The following is a 14,704-nucleotide window of genomic DNA, read 5'->3' on the forward strand; positions in this document are numbered from 1 at the left end:
ATTTTTAAGAGGATGTTACCACTTACGAGAGAGTCTTTGTTGAAATTATTTTAATCATACCATGATACGTACGTACATTGGAACTGTAAATTTAATACACGAGCAAAATTGCTTATTAAGAGACCACCTAACCACAATGGTACATTACATGGATTTTAGCAGCTCCATTTTTTAACATGAAAAAATAGATTAATGGTACAATGTCCTATATGGAGTGAACACAACCAAACAAAAAATTATCGAAACATCAGCTAATCATATATATAAATGACTACAAAACAAAGGCACCATTCATACACAAAATACGTTGCGGCAAAATGGGAACACAAAAAAATGCAAAAAGAAAAAATCTGGACCTAAACAGAGTGAGACCATTAAATGGATGAGTCGTACCCCACAAAAGTGGGTTATATATTAGTATAATACTCTACTAATTATATATTTTTTAATAAATTTCAATTAATAATAAAATATATTGAAAAGAATATGTTAGACCGTGTGTTACTACTTGCTAGCACTATTATTATTGTTTGCTTTAATTTTTTTTTCTTTGGCATATATTGAATCTAATGGGTTTTTTTTCTCATATTGAATCTAATATTTTTCGTGTTTTAAATTATTCGCATAATTACTTCATCTGTTTTCTTATCTTGCCTTTTTATCTACATTTAACAACTATTTTAATACAAACACAAATACCAACTAGAGCCGTGTGATGCTAATTAAAAGAGTAAAACGATGAATAACTTATTGAACAACTCTAAATTTGGTCCCATTGGTTATTAGTTGTTGAAATGCAGTGCTACGGACCTAGTTTAAGTAAGTCGGGATAAACACACCCTGTCACATAACATTGGATTCTTTGATATATACATGAATGCATTGAGCTCAATCAAACACATTTTCATTTGAATTCATCCCTGTTCCAATCTAATTGCATTTTTACCAACCCTGACAATACAACAAACTCAAAACTCAAGAATTTAAAATAATAAATAAATGAGTGAAAAAATGTTGCCAGTGTGACAAATAAATTAAAACTTGCCTTCATACAAATTTCTTCTATCTATCTATATTATCTAGGGAAAGAATGAAATCCTAATAATAACAAAAATTATTTGAACACCGGGCAGACACAATATTAACTTCTGTTGAGCAAGCACCGGGTCAATTATAAGGAAAATTTGGTCCTTAGGGCTTCCTCAGGGCAGATGCTGCACCCATTACAATTGCCAGGACAAGGCCAAGACCAGCACCAACAGATGCCCCCACAGCAGCAGAATTCAATGAATTTGCCTTAGCTTGAGCATCTCTACTTGCCTCGATCGACATTGCTTGTTCTCGTGCCAACTCCATTAGAAGCCTATCTCTTGCAAATTCCTGTGATGAAAGCATTAAAAAGAAATCAAATTTGTTAGTGTGCATTGTTAGACAAAAAAAGTTGAATGTGCAAAGAAAAAATATAATGGACTGAAATTGTGCATCAACAAAATATCAATTGACATGGTTAACAAAGTTTCACTTGAAACAGGGAATCTTGAGCATAAATATTTAAACTTCTAACAGCTTTGCCGGTTTAGCAATGTCAACAACGAAGTATTATCATCTAGGTTGGATTAGATGCAAAAATCAAAACATTGAGCAGTCAAATTCAAATTTTAAATAAAACCATTTAGAAATAAGGTTTTTTTTATAACACCTGAATTTTTTAAAGACCAAATTCATTATTTGTGATGAAATCCTTAAATATCAGGTTTCCTCTGAATAGAACATAATCCCTTGATGTAGAACGTCTAAATGAGGGGGAGCTTAATAACTAAGCTTCTCCTTAACCAAAGATTTCCATCTTTTATCTTGACTAATCCTCATTCCTGAGCTGCTTCGATGCATTTAAGTATCTAAAGAACTGCATCATTATAAGATTCACACACACATTGTTTAGTGGAAGAACTTCACTGGAAAGAGGAACCACATACCCTTAAACCACCAGGAAGAGCACCATAACAAAAGTTGTCAAACTCTTGAGTTAACTAATAAACTCTTATAGTTTGTAATTCTAGGTAAATAAAATGAGTTTACTCGCCGTCAGACTCTTTTCTGGATAAACTCAAGTAAACTCTTTAAACTCACATAAACTCTCACGAGTTTCTCTTATAAGCTAATTTTTCAAAAGCTTTCCTAGTCATACTTTATTTGCAAGAATTGATGATTGAGTCTCCAATAAGTTGAAGCTTTTAGCTGAAAGATCAAAGATCAAGCTTATGTTTTCATACTCTATCTTGTGATCAAATTCAGCTTAATTTTGAAGAATGGGGACGGTATCAAAAATTGATTGCTTGGTCATCAAGGCTTTTAAACCATGTCGGTTACCAACTACTCTAAAAAAGTTTAAGCAATTAGGTGGAGGCTCATGAATGAAGACCAAATTCATTATAAGTGCTAGAAACATATTCTCTAACACATTATTTTCAATACTCTCTTTTATCATTGGTTGAAATTTATAGGGAATCACAAGTGAGACTTGAGTGGGAACCAAAATAAATTTTAATTAATAGTGAAGAGTGTGTTTGACAATATGTTACTAGAATTTCTAAAAGCCATAATCGCAGTTTAAGTGAAATATACACAAAACAAAATTATGTACTATTAGAATTATTCAAACAAACACAAGAAAGATTTGTTACCATGAACATTTCCCCACCTGAAAGGAAGACTCCTCACGACTGCGGAGTATACGGTGGATTTGCTGACAAAGAGAATTTACTCCTTCAACTGGAAAAACAATCTCCTTTTTCAGGAAAGGCTTCCTAATAAAGTTAATAGGAGCAAATATAAGCTTTTCAGCGTCCACCCTTCTATTAGAATCTGTATTGGTTGCATCCAAGGAAAGAGAAGCCCCAACAAATCCGGGCATAACATATGGACAAGAATTTATAACTTCAGCTGCGCTAGGAGATGCTTGGTATGCTTTCAAAGCAGCATCAATTGCTGCCTTTTGATGGTGTGCACTAACTGCAAATTTGTTTGTGATTGCAAGAACCCAAGGAATTCCAAGAGATTTAGCTTCATCCAAAAAAAGTGACAAGACTGGCCTTTGTTGAGTATCATTTGAATTACTACATCGAGGTATGCTATGGGACAAGTTATGAACGAAAACAATCAAATCTGTCTTCCGACTTAGATCTCGGATTCCAAGCCATAGTTCATCCCTGAAGCGGGAGGTTTCCACATTTAGCTCCTGTAAAACAATTTTTTTTAAAAAAATGTACTGTTTATTTGCAACCTAACAAGAACAGAAAACAGAAAGCTACATGTGCTCATGGCCAAGCTCTTAAAAACAATCATAAATATGCACCTGAAATATTTGCTTCACTACAATATTTGGCATCACCTGGTTATAAGAATATTTTTCTACAGAATTCAAGTGATAAGAATCTATATCCAGCTCAAGTATTTATGCCTTAAGAACACCATTAAAAGCGAGTTTTGTTATCATATCGATTATCGACTGTGTTGACTAAAATGTTAATCACAATTCATTGAAACATATAATGCACACAATAGATTGACAATATCATTACCTCCTGAAAACAAACAAAAAAATGTTTTATTAGTGTTTCAACACTTTGGCATCTGTAAAAGGGCACAGAATATGGTAATAACAAATTAGTAGAATTGATTAATTATGACCAAACATCAAACCATCAACAACATATGGTTAGAAAGCAAATTTAGAATGAAACCAGTACAAGCAACAGACATTCAACCAGTGTTATCAATGGTGGATTGCAAAAATTCGGCCATATAAACACGTTATTGCAGCCTATGGCACCACCATAGCAGGCCTCCCTTCACAAATTACCTATGACAGTTGGCAAAAATCTGCAATGTCATTCCGTCATGGTGGCCATGGTGAGGCCATTTAACAACATTGCATTCAACTGGTTAACATTAGGTTTTTGACCCATAAAGCAGGAAATACTTCAGCAAGAACGTGCTTTGCTTTTTCAATGAATAATAATAACAATCTGACAAATGACAATAGCCAAAAATGGGAAAACCTGCATATTTATTCCATTGGAGTCACAATAGCACAAACCATCAGCAATAACTTCTCGCACAACCTCTGAAACTGCATCCTCATTGGTGGCAGTATTTGGTTTGCATTTATGCAAGACAGCCTTTAAAAGAGTAGTCTTACCAGCTCCCTGCACATTAAACAACTCATGTAGGTCAGTAGATGGATAATAAAAAGAGTTGAATACACTTATCCCAGAGAAAAAATTGACTATACCTCTAGCCCAACTAATCGTATTCTACGTGTTCTCACATGAACTTCTTTGGAAACAGTTGTAAAATCACTGGTGCAAAATATTACAAAGTTATTTAAACTTTCTGGACGGATGAATTTATCCTTGTCAACAGGTGCTGAACTACTTGCAGTCTCAGAGTCAACAGAAGTAAAAGCAGGCATCAACGAGTCTAACACAGTTTGATGCTTTGGTGGACTTCTTAGAGGAGGACCAACTAATATTCTCAACTTCTGTAACTCAGGCTGGATTCCTTGATTTGAAGAATAGTTTGGTGGAGAAGGAAATGATTCAACTGTAGTTGAGCACCTAAAGAAAACATTAAACAATCATCACACCTCTGGGCACATTTAAGTTATTTTGCAGCTAAACTATGCACTGAGAAAAAAAAAAGTGAAAGAGGTGGTGTTTATATATTTCAATTACTAAGTTGGACTGCAATGCATAGATGTTAATTTTGTTCCATCCTACATCGCTAATCATGGAACCTAGGTTATAAATATTAAATCAGATTCTCTTTTCCAGATCAACGGGAGAAATAAACACCCTACATAAGCTTATTCAGGAACTGCATTGTTCAACTGAAGACAGATGTCAGCAAAACTACTCTAATAAAACTAGCAAATTGATAGCTTCGGAGACCACCAATACTCAAGCATCCATAATCTGTTTTAGTTATATGCAACAAAAGCTGTACTTGAAACAATGGACTGGAGAGGGATGATGTTGGAAAATTTTGATAAAATATGTTCATGCAGAGGAATAGGATGGAGGGGAATGGAACATCCTCCCAACCATTGAAATCCAATCCCCACGATTTGTAATGGTTATTGATTTTTAGCAATTTCAAATATGTTTAATGCCTTAATCATTCAAGGTTTTGTTAAAACACATTACATTGAAAACGAGTATCTTAGTCCATGGGCCCGGCCTGGGATACTATGCTATATAGTTAATCCCATTAAGTATGATTATCTCCTACTCTCTTTACATGGTATAACAAGCTAATTACGACAGCAAGAGACCACTAGATGAGACTGCATTTATGGGTCCAAAGCATGAAAACCTCTTTGGAGCCAGGTATGAAACTTATAACAAAGCACCTTAAGCAAGAAGGGATGAGTGGTTTGCCAGTGATAATCTTCTTCACTCATTTCAATTAAAAGTACAGGGCTTATTTTAAATCAGAAAACCTTAGATAAGAAACAGGGAAATATCCTCTTTATGATAGTATAGATGTTGTACAGGATGGCAGGCCCTGTTTATGTTTAGAAATTAGAATCCATGAATGAATGGCAGCTAATGTATTCCTTTGTTTCTCGCACAGATCACTTAGTGAAATCCTAAAAACCTTGATATTTTCTGGTGCTTTAACAATTCATATTTCTGACCATTATAACTACTGATTCTTGCTCTGCCTTGGGCCAGCCCCATTTCCACCCCACAATGCTAAACAGATTCAATTAGTCATGAGAAACATTATCAAAAGAAAACTAAACCAATTAATGACGATGCTATATGGGGTAATGACAATACCAGTTACCATTCACTTGAGCATGAACAAGTGTACATAGATGCAACCCAAAACCAGTAATATCAACTTTCAGAGGTTCTCCATTTTTCGCTCCTAGTCCATCATTCCATCCCAAAGGAACAATTGAAGTTGCAGTTCGAATAACAGGGGACTCAACTATATGACCAAGCTCCACAGTGCCAGCAGCTGTAAAGCCAAGCCATTGCTTCAGATGAGGAAACTGTTGCTCAATCCGTGAGAAAGATGAGGAATCATCACTCAAATACAAGTCATAGATTCTGCAACCAAAAAGGGAGAAAGAAAAAGTATTATGACTATTTGAAACACCAATTAATGATGTAGAAAAGGCTTTATCAAAAGCCTCATCAACCAATAATTAGCCCACTAGGTTGGAATTCAATAAGCAAATAGAGGACATATCCTAGAAAATATATACAGTAGACAAGACAAATCAGTTTGGACATGATACAATCTTGGGATAACGTAAGCATACGATCATTTTAAGTGTGTAATAATTTTGGAAACTATATAAGTGCAACTTCTATTAATATAACATGATTACCTCTGAAATCGAGATCGATATGATTTCATTGAATGTGATTGAAATCTTTCCCTCAATTCAGCAATCACTGATCTGACCTGAAAATGTCTTTGCCAAAAGAAAGCAAACAAAATGAGAGAACTTACACTACTGTATTCATAAATATAAAATTGGAAGGTAAATCCTCAGCCTAAAAAGGGATCGTGGAATTATATCAAATATTGATAAGCAATGAAGAAAAGCTCATACCGATGTCATCTTTGAGTACTCTGCACCTGATAGAGACTCTACAGAGGAATTTCCCAATAAATAAAGCTGTCTTGCATGAAATAAGTTTAGATGAGTTCAAAATTAATTAAAAGAAAACATAGCATAAAGAGCATATAAAAATTGATAAAAAAAATGCACATTAATTGAGGAAAAATAAAAGATATATGAGATCATTTTACTCCTTTTCTATTGATCCTATACATTAAAAAATGATTTTGCATTGTCAAATACATAAAATACAAATCCTGGTTGATATTGATTATAGAATCCAATGCCTTAACCATTAGGTTTTTTCCCTTAAATACTAAACCTACAAACCACTGTAAAAAGGGGTAAACCACAAGAGGAAAGCCAAGGACTAAACCATAGGCAATAATGAAGGTTTTGGGTAGTACCATCAACCCACCACAAAAGCACAATAAGGTGAAGGATTCTTGATAATTATCAGCTGCAACCATGTGGAGTAGTGCAGTTCGCAAGGGAGCCATGTGATCTTAGTGTAATTACAGAGCCTCTGATGCTTTGTTTCATGGCCAAAAATACCATAGAAAACACTCAAAAAGGAGCATTAAAGGAGTACAGGAGCATTCATGTTAGTGTTTGACCCAGTAGGAGGATTGGAAGCTATTCTTGTACAGTAGGGTGGAATTGACTTTGCCATCATGCTCCAATCAATTGAACATCAATGGAACTAACTTCAATTAAGCAGCAATGTTGTTAAATGGTGATGCCATGGCCTCCATGACTATAGGCTGCAAAGGCGTGTTATATAGCGGAATTTTGGCCTTCGACCATATTCTGCCTTTGATAATATTGTTAACCAGTCACAAGCTATTCACCTTGAGAACCAGGTGAATGTTTGGGAGGGGGGAGGAGTATTGACAGGTCTGTTAGTTGAGGAACTTAGTTAAGTTGAGATAGTTTGACAGATAAATAAGTTAGTTGTTTATAAAAAAGGATTGAAAGGAGGAGTGAGTTAGGTGGTGAGAGTTAGTTTTGGGAGGGATAGACCAGGCTCTCAAATTTCCAAATCATTCTTGTAGATTTTGCTCTTGTCCTTTCTGCTATCATACTGGTTCAGATTGGCAATAAAGGATTTGACCAATAAAATCTCATTTCATTCTAGTTTCTAATCCAGTTGTTATCATCTTATAGGACAAATCAATCAACCTTTTCTGTACAAGCACAATAACAACATGTAAAAGCAATACACCAGGAAACAGTAAGTGAAAAACTATAGAATCTACGGTGACTGCAAAAGAAAACTGAAACAAATCATCAGTGCATAATATCTACCTGTCCAAATGGCACATATGAAGGTAAATAAGGCACTCTGGCCCACTTTCTTTCATCTCCGGTCATAGCATTGTTCTTTGTATCTGTTTTCCCATTAGTTGGAACCTCAAATGAATGTTTATCAGTATCAGGTAAAGGCTTGAGTGATATGCCATCAGAACCCTCTTGTATTTCAAGTGACTGTGGTGCAACTACTTCCTCCTCAATCAAAGTATTAGCAAGAGAATCAGGCAATGAATTTGTTTCAATAAAATTGACCCGTCTTTCTCTGCATTTACTTAATTGTCTTCGTAGACCTTCCAAAGGAACTAGCCTTGAGAGTCTCCAGAACGATCTCTGCACAGGACCTACCCCCAAAACCAACTGCTCTACATCCTTCTCTTCCGGCTTCCCTACCCCTTGCTCATGTTTTCTCAATATTGAGCCGTCAGTTTCATTTTCAGAAGGCCCGGGCTGAGTCTGAGCATTATAATGGTGAAAATAAGCAGGAGATAAAATACGTGGAACCAAATCTTCCGGAATGCAGTAACTCTTGAAATAATGCTGCCAACCTTTTCTATTAACATAGCTGGAAAAAAAAAGCAAAAAACAAAAAATAACTAACTAATATCCTTGTTTTGCAGTTTTGGAAAAGGATAAGCAGTTAACCAAAAATTAAATGAGGAAAAAAAAACAGGGAAAACCTACTCCTTCAAAGCAGCATTTCCAACAGGAGGCTGAGAAAATGTAATACATTTGATAGAGACATTTTCATTTTCCTTTGATGAAGATGAAGCAGCAATTAGTCTAAGAATGGCAAGAGTAGCTAATGCGGCTACCTGTGTAAAATATGAGCAACTTATTATATGTAAATTGTTCAGACACATATAAAGCAATGTTCAGAAATCCAAATGGATGAATCAAACTCACTGCTCCACCAAGTGAATGGCCACATAGAACAAGCTTGCGTTTCTTCTTCTGAGCAAGCCTATATAATTCTAAAGCAGGTATTCCTTTAGCACGAGCCATGAAACCCTGAGAAGTAATATGAATTTTGAAGGAAATTATTGGAATCAAAAGACATAATATTTACACAAATAATATTGATCAATAACAAAATATCAAGAACTAAGGTTGCAATTTTATTCTTGATTGAGATACCAAGAATATAAAAAGTTTAACAGTTGAAAAATTAAAAAGCAAAAAAGATAAGACATCCATGGAAATTAACCTATTATAAATTTACCATGTATTTAAGCAACAATCTATACGAATTTTACAAAACAGTTAAATTAATCTATAGATTCCTTAACATTTTCAAAATTTTCAAATTAAGTCCCTACAATTTTGTTATCAGGTACCTATAGTTTCAAAATAATAATAATAATAATAATAATAATAATAAGAAGAAGAAGAAGAAGAAGAATATAAAAGTAATAATTAGACGGGATTCAAGGAATATATTAAAAAACTTTATGCCACTATTGAAACCCAATTATAATTTTTAAACTATCAGCCCTATATAAAAATTTCCAAATAGTACAAGAGTCTACAAATTAATTTAATTGCAAAAATATTATACTGGATAACACACTTATTTACCCTATGAGCTGCAGGTTTGTATTTTCTCTTCAGTTTTTTAGGCTTTGATTGTAGAGGATTCCACATATAATCTTTTCCGTTTTGGTTTTCATCCTCGTCAGATTCAGTCGCATCATGCTTGTCAGATTCCTCGAAAGCATCATCATGAAAGATGGCACCTTGAAGTATGTTTGCATCAGCAATTACATCCCTTTCGGCAAAAAAATAAAAAATAAAAAGAAATAAAGATTCTTTAAGTTGCAATGATTTTAAAGGCTTACACAAAGGATCATACGAAAAAACTCACTTGTACTGCTTTGTTCCAATAAAGGAGGCAAATAAAGTATCTCCTGCCTCTGCCAACAAATACCTACATCAACATAATAATCTAATAAGTATGAGTATCACACAACAACAGCAACAACCACCAAGTTTTTCCCACTAGTTGGGGACAACTACATGGATCAAACAATGCCATAATGTTATATCATAGATCATATCTATGGAGTATGGACAAACTGTTGACCTTGAAATCTTTCTTAATGATTTTCATAGTAGTTGTTCCCAGTCTACCTTTACCACTAGGGATTGCTACTCTCCATCTGTTCTATTGGGCTTGTGTAGATCTTCTCCACATATGCCTACCAAAGCACATAAGATGATCTTCTACAATCTTTTCTACAATAGATGCAGCTCCAACTTATTCTCTAATGCATTCATTCCCAATCATATCTTGTGGTCTAGTATGTCCATTCATCCAATGCAACATTCTCATTCCGGCTAAATTGAGTTAATATTGTCTTGTTGGTTTTTTCCCTTAATCATGAGCAATATCTTTCTGTTACAAATAACAGCCAAATCCCTCCTCTATTTCATCCACTGCATAAGTATGATAAAAAGAACCCTAAGCAAGACAGTTCATAAAATTTGAACCCTACACTACATAATCTTTTAGAGTCTAAGAAGAAACATAGATAAAACACTTGAATGGACAATTTTACATAGAGATAAAATCCAATATATATGGTTACCAATAAGGTAATTGCAAATATTTAAATATTTCTTCTGAGAAATTCGAGCTGTCAAGAAAATCACATGCTAGATTGTCAAAAACACTAAACATAACAAACTAAAACAACTACATTAAAAAAAAAATATTAACAATAAAGATCACTACCAATTAATATATAAAAAAAAATCCAAATAGCCTATTGTTTTACCTCACCCCCTCCAAAATACAATCAAAATATACTCTGGCAAGAATGAGAACATTGATAAAGGACAAAAGCCTCCCAATATCAAAATATATAATGGCATACTTGTAATTATGCAATTAATATAAGATCAGAAGAATGATTAATTGTATAAAGAATGAATGAAAACCTATGAGGAACATGATCTGACGAAGGTTGCACCCGCTCCAAAGCAACAACTTGTCCACCAAAATCATCCTTAAATTTATTTACAGCACGAATCATCTCAGCAGCAGGTCTCTATGATATAGGAAAGTCACAAATGACAGACAATGAGTAACAAGTTGATAATGACTAACTCACAAACATTCAAGCAAGCATAGTCCTCATAAAATCTTATTGATGATACAAAGCTGTTATAAGCACTTGTCTGAGTCTCTAAGGGGTATATACCATGCAGATAATTCAAATATGACAGAATACCATTATATTTTCTAGAGCCACTATGCAAATAACATTTAACTATAGTAAACACTACAACATAATAAAGCTCCATGACCCTCAAAAGAAATAAACAGAAATCATTTTATATAGCAAAAGGTTCAGAGCCTGTTCATTTCAGCATTTTGTCATGAAAAAACACTAAACCTCTAAAAGATTCATCGAATTCGTTTAAGCTTTTGGAAAAAAATTAAAAAAGAAAAAACAGATTTCTGATTAATTTAAGAATTCATTTAGCATTTACTATGTCTTTTATAATTATAACCAAACAAACACAAGTTTCTACTTTACATTAAAATGTACATATAAAAAGTTTTAATTTAATATGCAGTCACTATAAAACATAATTAAACAGAGTTCTAATAACAATTCACCCTTGGCCCAAGCTATGTTAATGTAAAAGATGTTGAGGTAAAATGATCAAGTCCTATTCGGTTCTGTTAGGGTAAAACATTTTCAGAAGCACTTTTAGGAGAAGAAAATAAGAAGAAAAAAAAATGAAATGAGCTTCTCTATAAGCTTAAATTAACTTGTTTAAAGAAACTACATGAGAGAACTTCTACAAATTAGCTTATGCATAAGCTAATTTTAGCTTATGAAGAAGCTTCTTACATTTTTTTCTTCTTATTTTCTTCTCTTAAAAGTGTTTCTCCCAACCAGAGAATTGCCTACCTTGCAAAAGATACCTGTATGAAACTAAAAGAAGTCACTTTTTACACATTCTTAATATCGCTATTTTTCAAAGTTTAATCGAAAGGCCCTTCAAATGCAATTTTAATCAGACCAAGCGCACTGATTTTCTATTCTTTTAACACCCAATATTGAAACTGCGTTTCTTGACATCACAGGAAATTGCAGACAAATACAACTGATGCAGTCACAAACGCCCAAAAACTTTGTCATTGCTGATGTGATCACAGTCACAATTGTGGCCGCGAACACCCAAAAACCTTGAAGCTGCAGTCGGAATTGCAGCCACAAACCAATTTTTTATATTTCTTTTCAAAAACATAGCCGCAACCAATTCCCAATTTCCCACGTGTCTCTTAAATCACAAGCTAATAAAATAACAACCCTTTACACCCAAATTCACACCAACATTTCCCATTTCTCAGTATTTTCAATTTCATTTCCACCTCCAGAACAGCAAATTACTATATTGTCGTTGAAGCGAGGTTCCTTCCTTTTTTTCATTAGTAAAATATTTTTTTTTGCCGATTAAAAAACGAAAAAGAGGACCACCTTGTAGACGCACTCGGAGAGGACCATGCAGCAGAGAAGGTCCTGCAAATCGGAGACGGATTCCGCCTTGAGGGCGCGGCAGAGGCTCCGGAAGCGCTGGTACTCTTCTTGGATCCGCTTCTTATGCTCGCGGTGCGACGCCCACGGCCACTTCATCCGCCACTGGAGTGGGCCCCACAACACCTTCTCCTTCAGCCCCAGCAGCCGCGTCCGCTGGTCCCTTACCCACGGCTCCACGCGGCTCTGTATGAACTCCATAACAAATAGCCCTAACTAAACTGCTCTGCAACACTCCCTGATCAGTGAAGAGAAGAGACAACCGGGTGTGGTGTGGGAGGGAATTATAGGAATGAAAAATCGAGCACTTTGTTAGATTTGATTATTTGGTGAGGAAGAAAAGAAAGATGGATAAGTGAGGGAATATCCCTACGGTTAAGAAACCGAGGACTTTGTGTCTTAGTTCTAAAATCGGTCTAATCACTGATCTCATTGAGATTTAATTGGTCAAATACGTTTTAAGCAAGTTTTTAGATAGGTTCGTAGGTCAAGCTAGGTTTTTATGTAAGCCGAGCCGAGCCTATAAAAAAAGTTTATGACAGATAATGAGCCAAGCTCAAGCCTTATGTATTCAACTCAAGTCGAGCTCAAGTCTAGTAAAGCTTGGCTTGACTTGGCTCATTTCCAACAGTGGATTAGTGGATGGGTGTTGCTAGGTGCACCAGCGTTATTGCTGGTGCACTCAGCACTTATTGTGAAAAGTCACAAATGCCCTTATTATTTTAAAAAAAAAAAAAAGCAGTGCACCCAACGACCCTTTCTTCTTCCTTTTCCGCCAGCTTCTTCTCCTTCTTTCTTCTTCCTTTTTCGCGAGCCTTTCTTCTTCTCCTTCTTTCTTCCGCGTGCCTCTTCTCCTTCTTTCTTCCGTCGACAACCCTTTCTTCCTCCTTCCTCATTCTTCCGCGAGCCCCTTTGCTTCTCCAACGCGAGGTGGTTGTTCTTCTTCTGCGCAAGCTGCTGCTTCTCCCTCCTTCGAGTGCACTTCTTCTTCCTTTCTTCCGCGAGGTGTTGCTCTTCTATTCTTCATCAAGGTAAGGTCTATTGTCCCTTTTCTTGTTTGTTATTGCTTCCATTGGTGATTGCTTAAGTATTTAGGTCATTCGCAATAGAGACAAGTTAGGACCTAGGTGATCCGCAAATAAGATAGATGATCTGTAGGTTGTTTATGTTGTGTTGAACTTGTGGATCACGTTGATCCGCAAGAAGAAAAGGTTGATTCGCATGCTCCTATGGATCAAGTTGATCCGCGGGAAGCATGCGGATCAACTTGATCCGCGTGAAGCATTTTACATTTTTAAAAGTTTAAATTAGGTTATAATTAATGAAAAATGGTTTTTAATGGTTACTTTTGAAGCTTTTGCTTGAAGTATGATATTGTATAATGGTTGTTTATGATATTATATAATGGTTATTTATATCCTGTATGGTAGTGAATATGCAATTGAAAATATGAACACAATCTATTAGGTTGTAGCTTCTAATGTGCCTAAAAAGGATTAGAATCCTTAAATTTAGACAAGAATTTGTGATGGTGCTTGTCATATGCCTCAAAGCAGTAAACTTCCTGAAATTGTTGTATACTAGATCATTAACCATAAAATGATGGTGGTAAGTTTAAATCACTGAAATAATACTCCACCTACAATAATACCTCCCAACTACTAAGAAAATCTTCGTAAGACTCGGATGAATTGAAAAAGAAAAGTATATGGTCAGAATATTCTAGGAAGGATAAAAAGAACTGCTGCTTTTCGTTGTCTTGGTGAATTGAAAAAGAAAAGAAGATATCAAGCCATGAATGTCATAATCCAAAATCCAAATAGATATTTTTCAAAATAACCAAAAAAAAATGAAATATCCAAGCACAAACTGTCCCTTCTATGTCTAATGCTCTAGCAGAATTAGAACTGAGGGTGAGTCAAATTACTAAATTATACTCAAACAAACTGATGGAAGCTTGCTTGTGGGGCTTCTATGGAGGCTGGATTTTTGAGCTTCAATGAGGTCCTTTAATGGTGATTTTCCACCATGGAGATGCAGCGGAAGACAAAGGAGAAAAGGTGAGAGGAGGCGCCATCCACTAGGGAATAAGCCATGGAAGAAGGAGCTTCACCACCAAGATGAGCCTTGGATAAGAAGCTTGGAGAGGATGCTTCAATGGAGGAAAAGAAAGAGGGAGAGAAAGAGATAGGGGGGAGCA

The 14,704-nt window shown here is 35.2% G+C and overlaps 1 protein-coding gene across 8 annotated transcripts; it reads right to left on the bottom strand.

The window, feature by feature from the left end:
* Positions 1-882: 882 nt before the first annotated feature.
* Positions 883-12,908, bottom strand: LOC114390553. 8 transcript variants are annotated; one of them, XM_028351310.1, is made up of 15 exons: positions 12,448-12,908; positions 11,818-11,891; positions 10,895-11,004; positions 9,819-9,881; positions 9,533-9,690; positions 8,861-8,965; positions 8,639-8,769; positions 7,952-8,519; positions 6,635-6,700; positions 6,407-6,483; positions 5,847-6,122; positions 4,295-4,619; positions 4,062-4,208; positions 2,702-3,238; positions 883-1,380 (listed from the first exon to the last, which is right to left on the bottom strand). In XM_028351310.1, exons 3-15 carry the CDS (start codon positions 10,959-10,961, stop codon positions 1,192-1,194), a joined length of 2,709 nt encoding a protein of 902 aa, XP_028207111.1. In that variant the 5' UTR covers positions 10,962-11,004; positions 11,818-11,891; positions 12,448-12,908; the 3' UTR covers positions 883-1,191. The 8 variants fall into 8 exon arrangements, with proteins under 8 accessions (XP_028207111.1, XP_028207109.1, XP_028207108.1 ...); XM_028351308.1 differs by having other exon boundaries at positions 9,533-9,722; XM_028351307.1 differs by lacking the exon at positions 11,818-11,891 and having other exon boundaries at positions 9,533-9,722.
* Between the last annotated feature and the right edge of the window lie 1,796 nt (positions 12,909-14,704).

This window comes from Glycine soja, chromosome 16, assembly GCF_004193775.1.
Source record: "Glycine soja cultivar W05 chromosome 16, ASM419377v2, whole genome shotgun sequence".
Taxonomy (NCBI): domain Eukaryota; kingdom Viridiplantae; phylum Streptophyta; class Magnoliopsida; order Fabales; family Fabaceae; genus Glycine; species Glycine soja.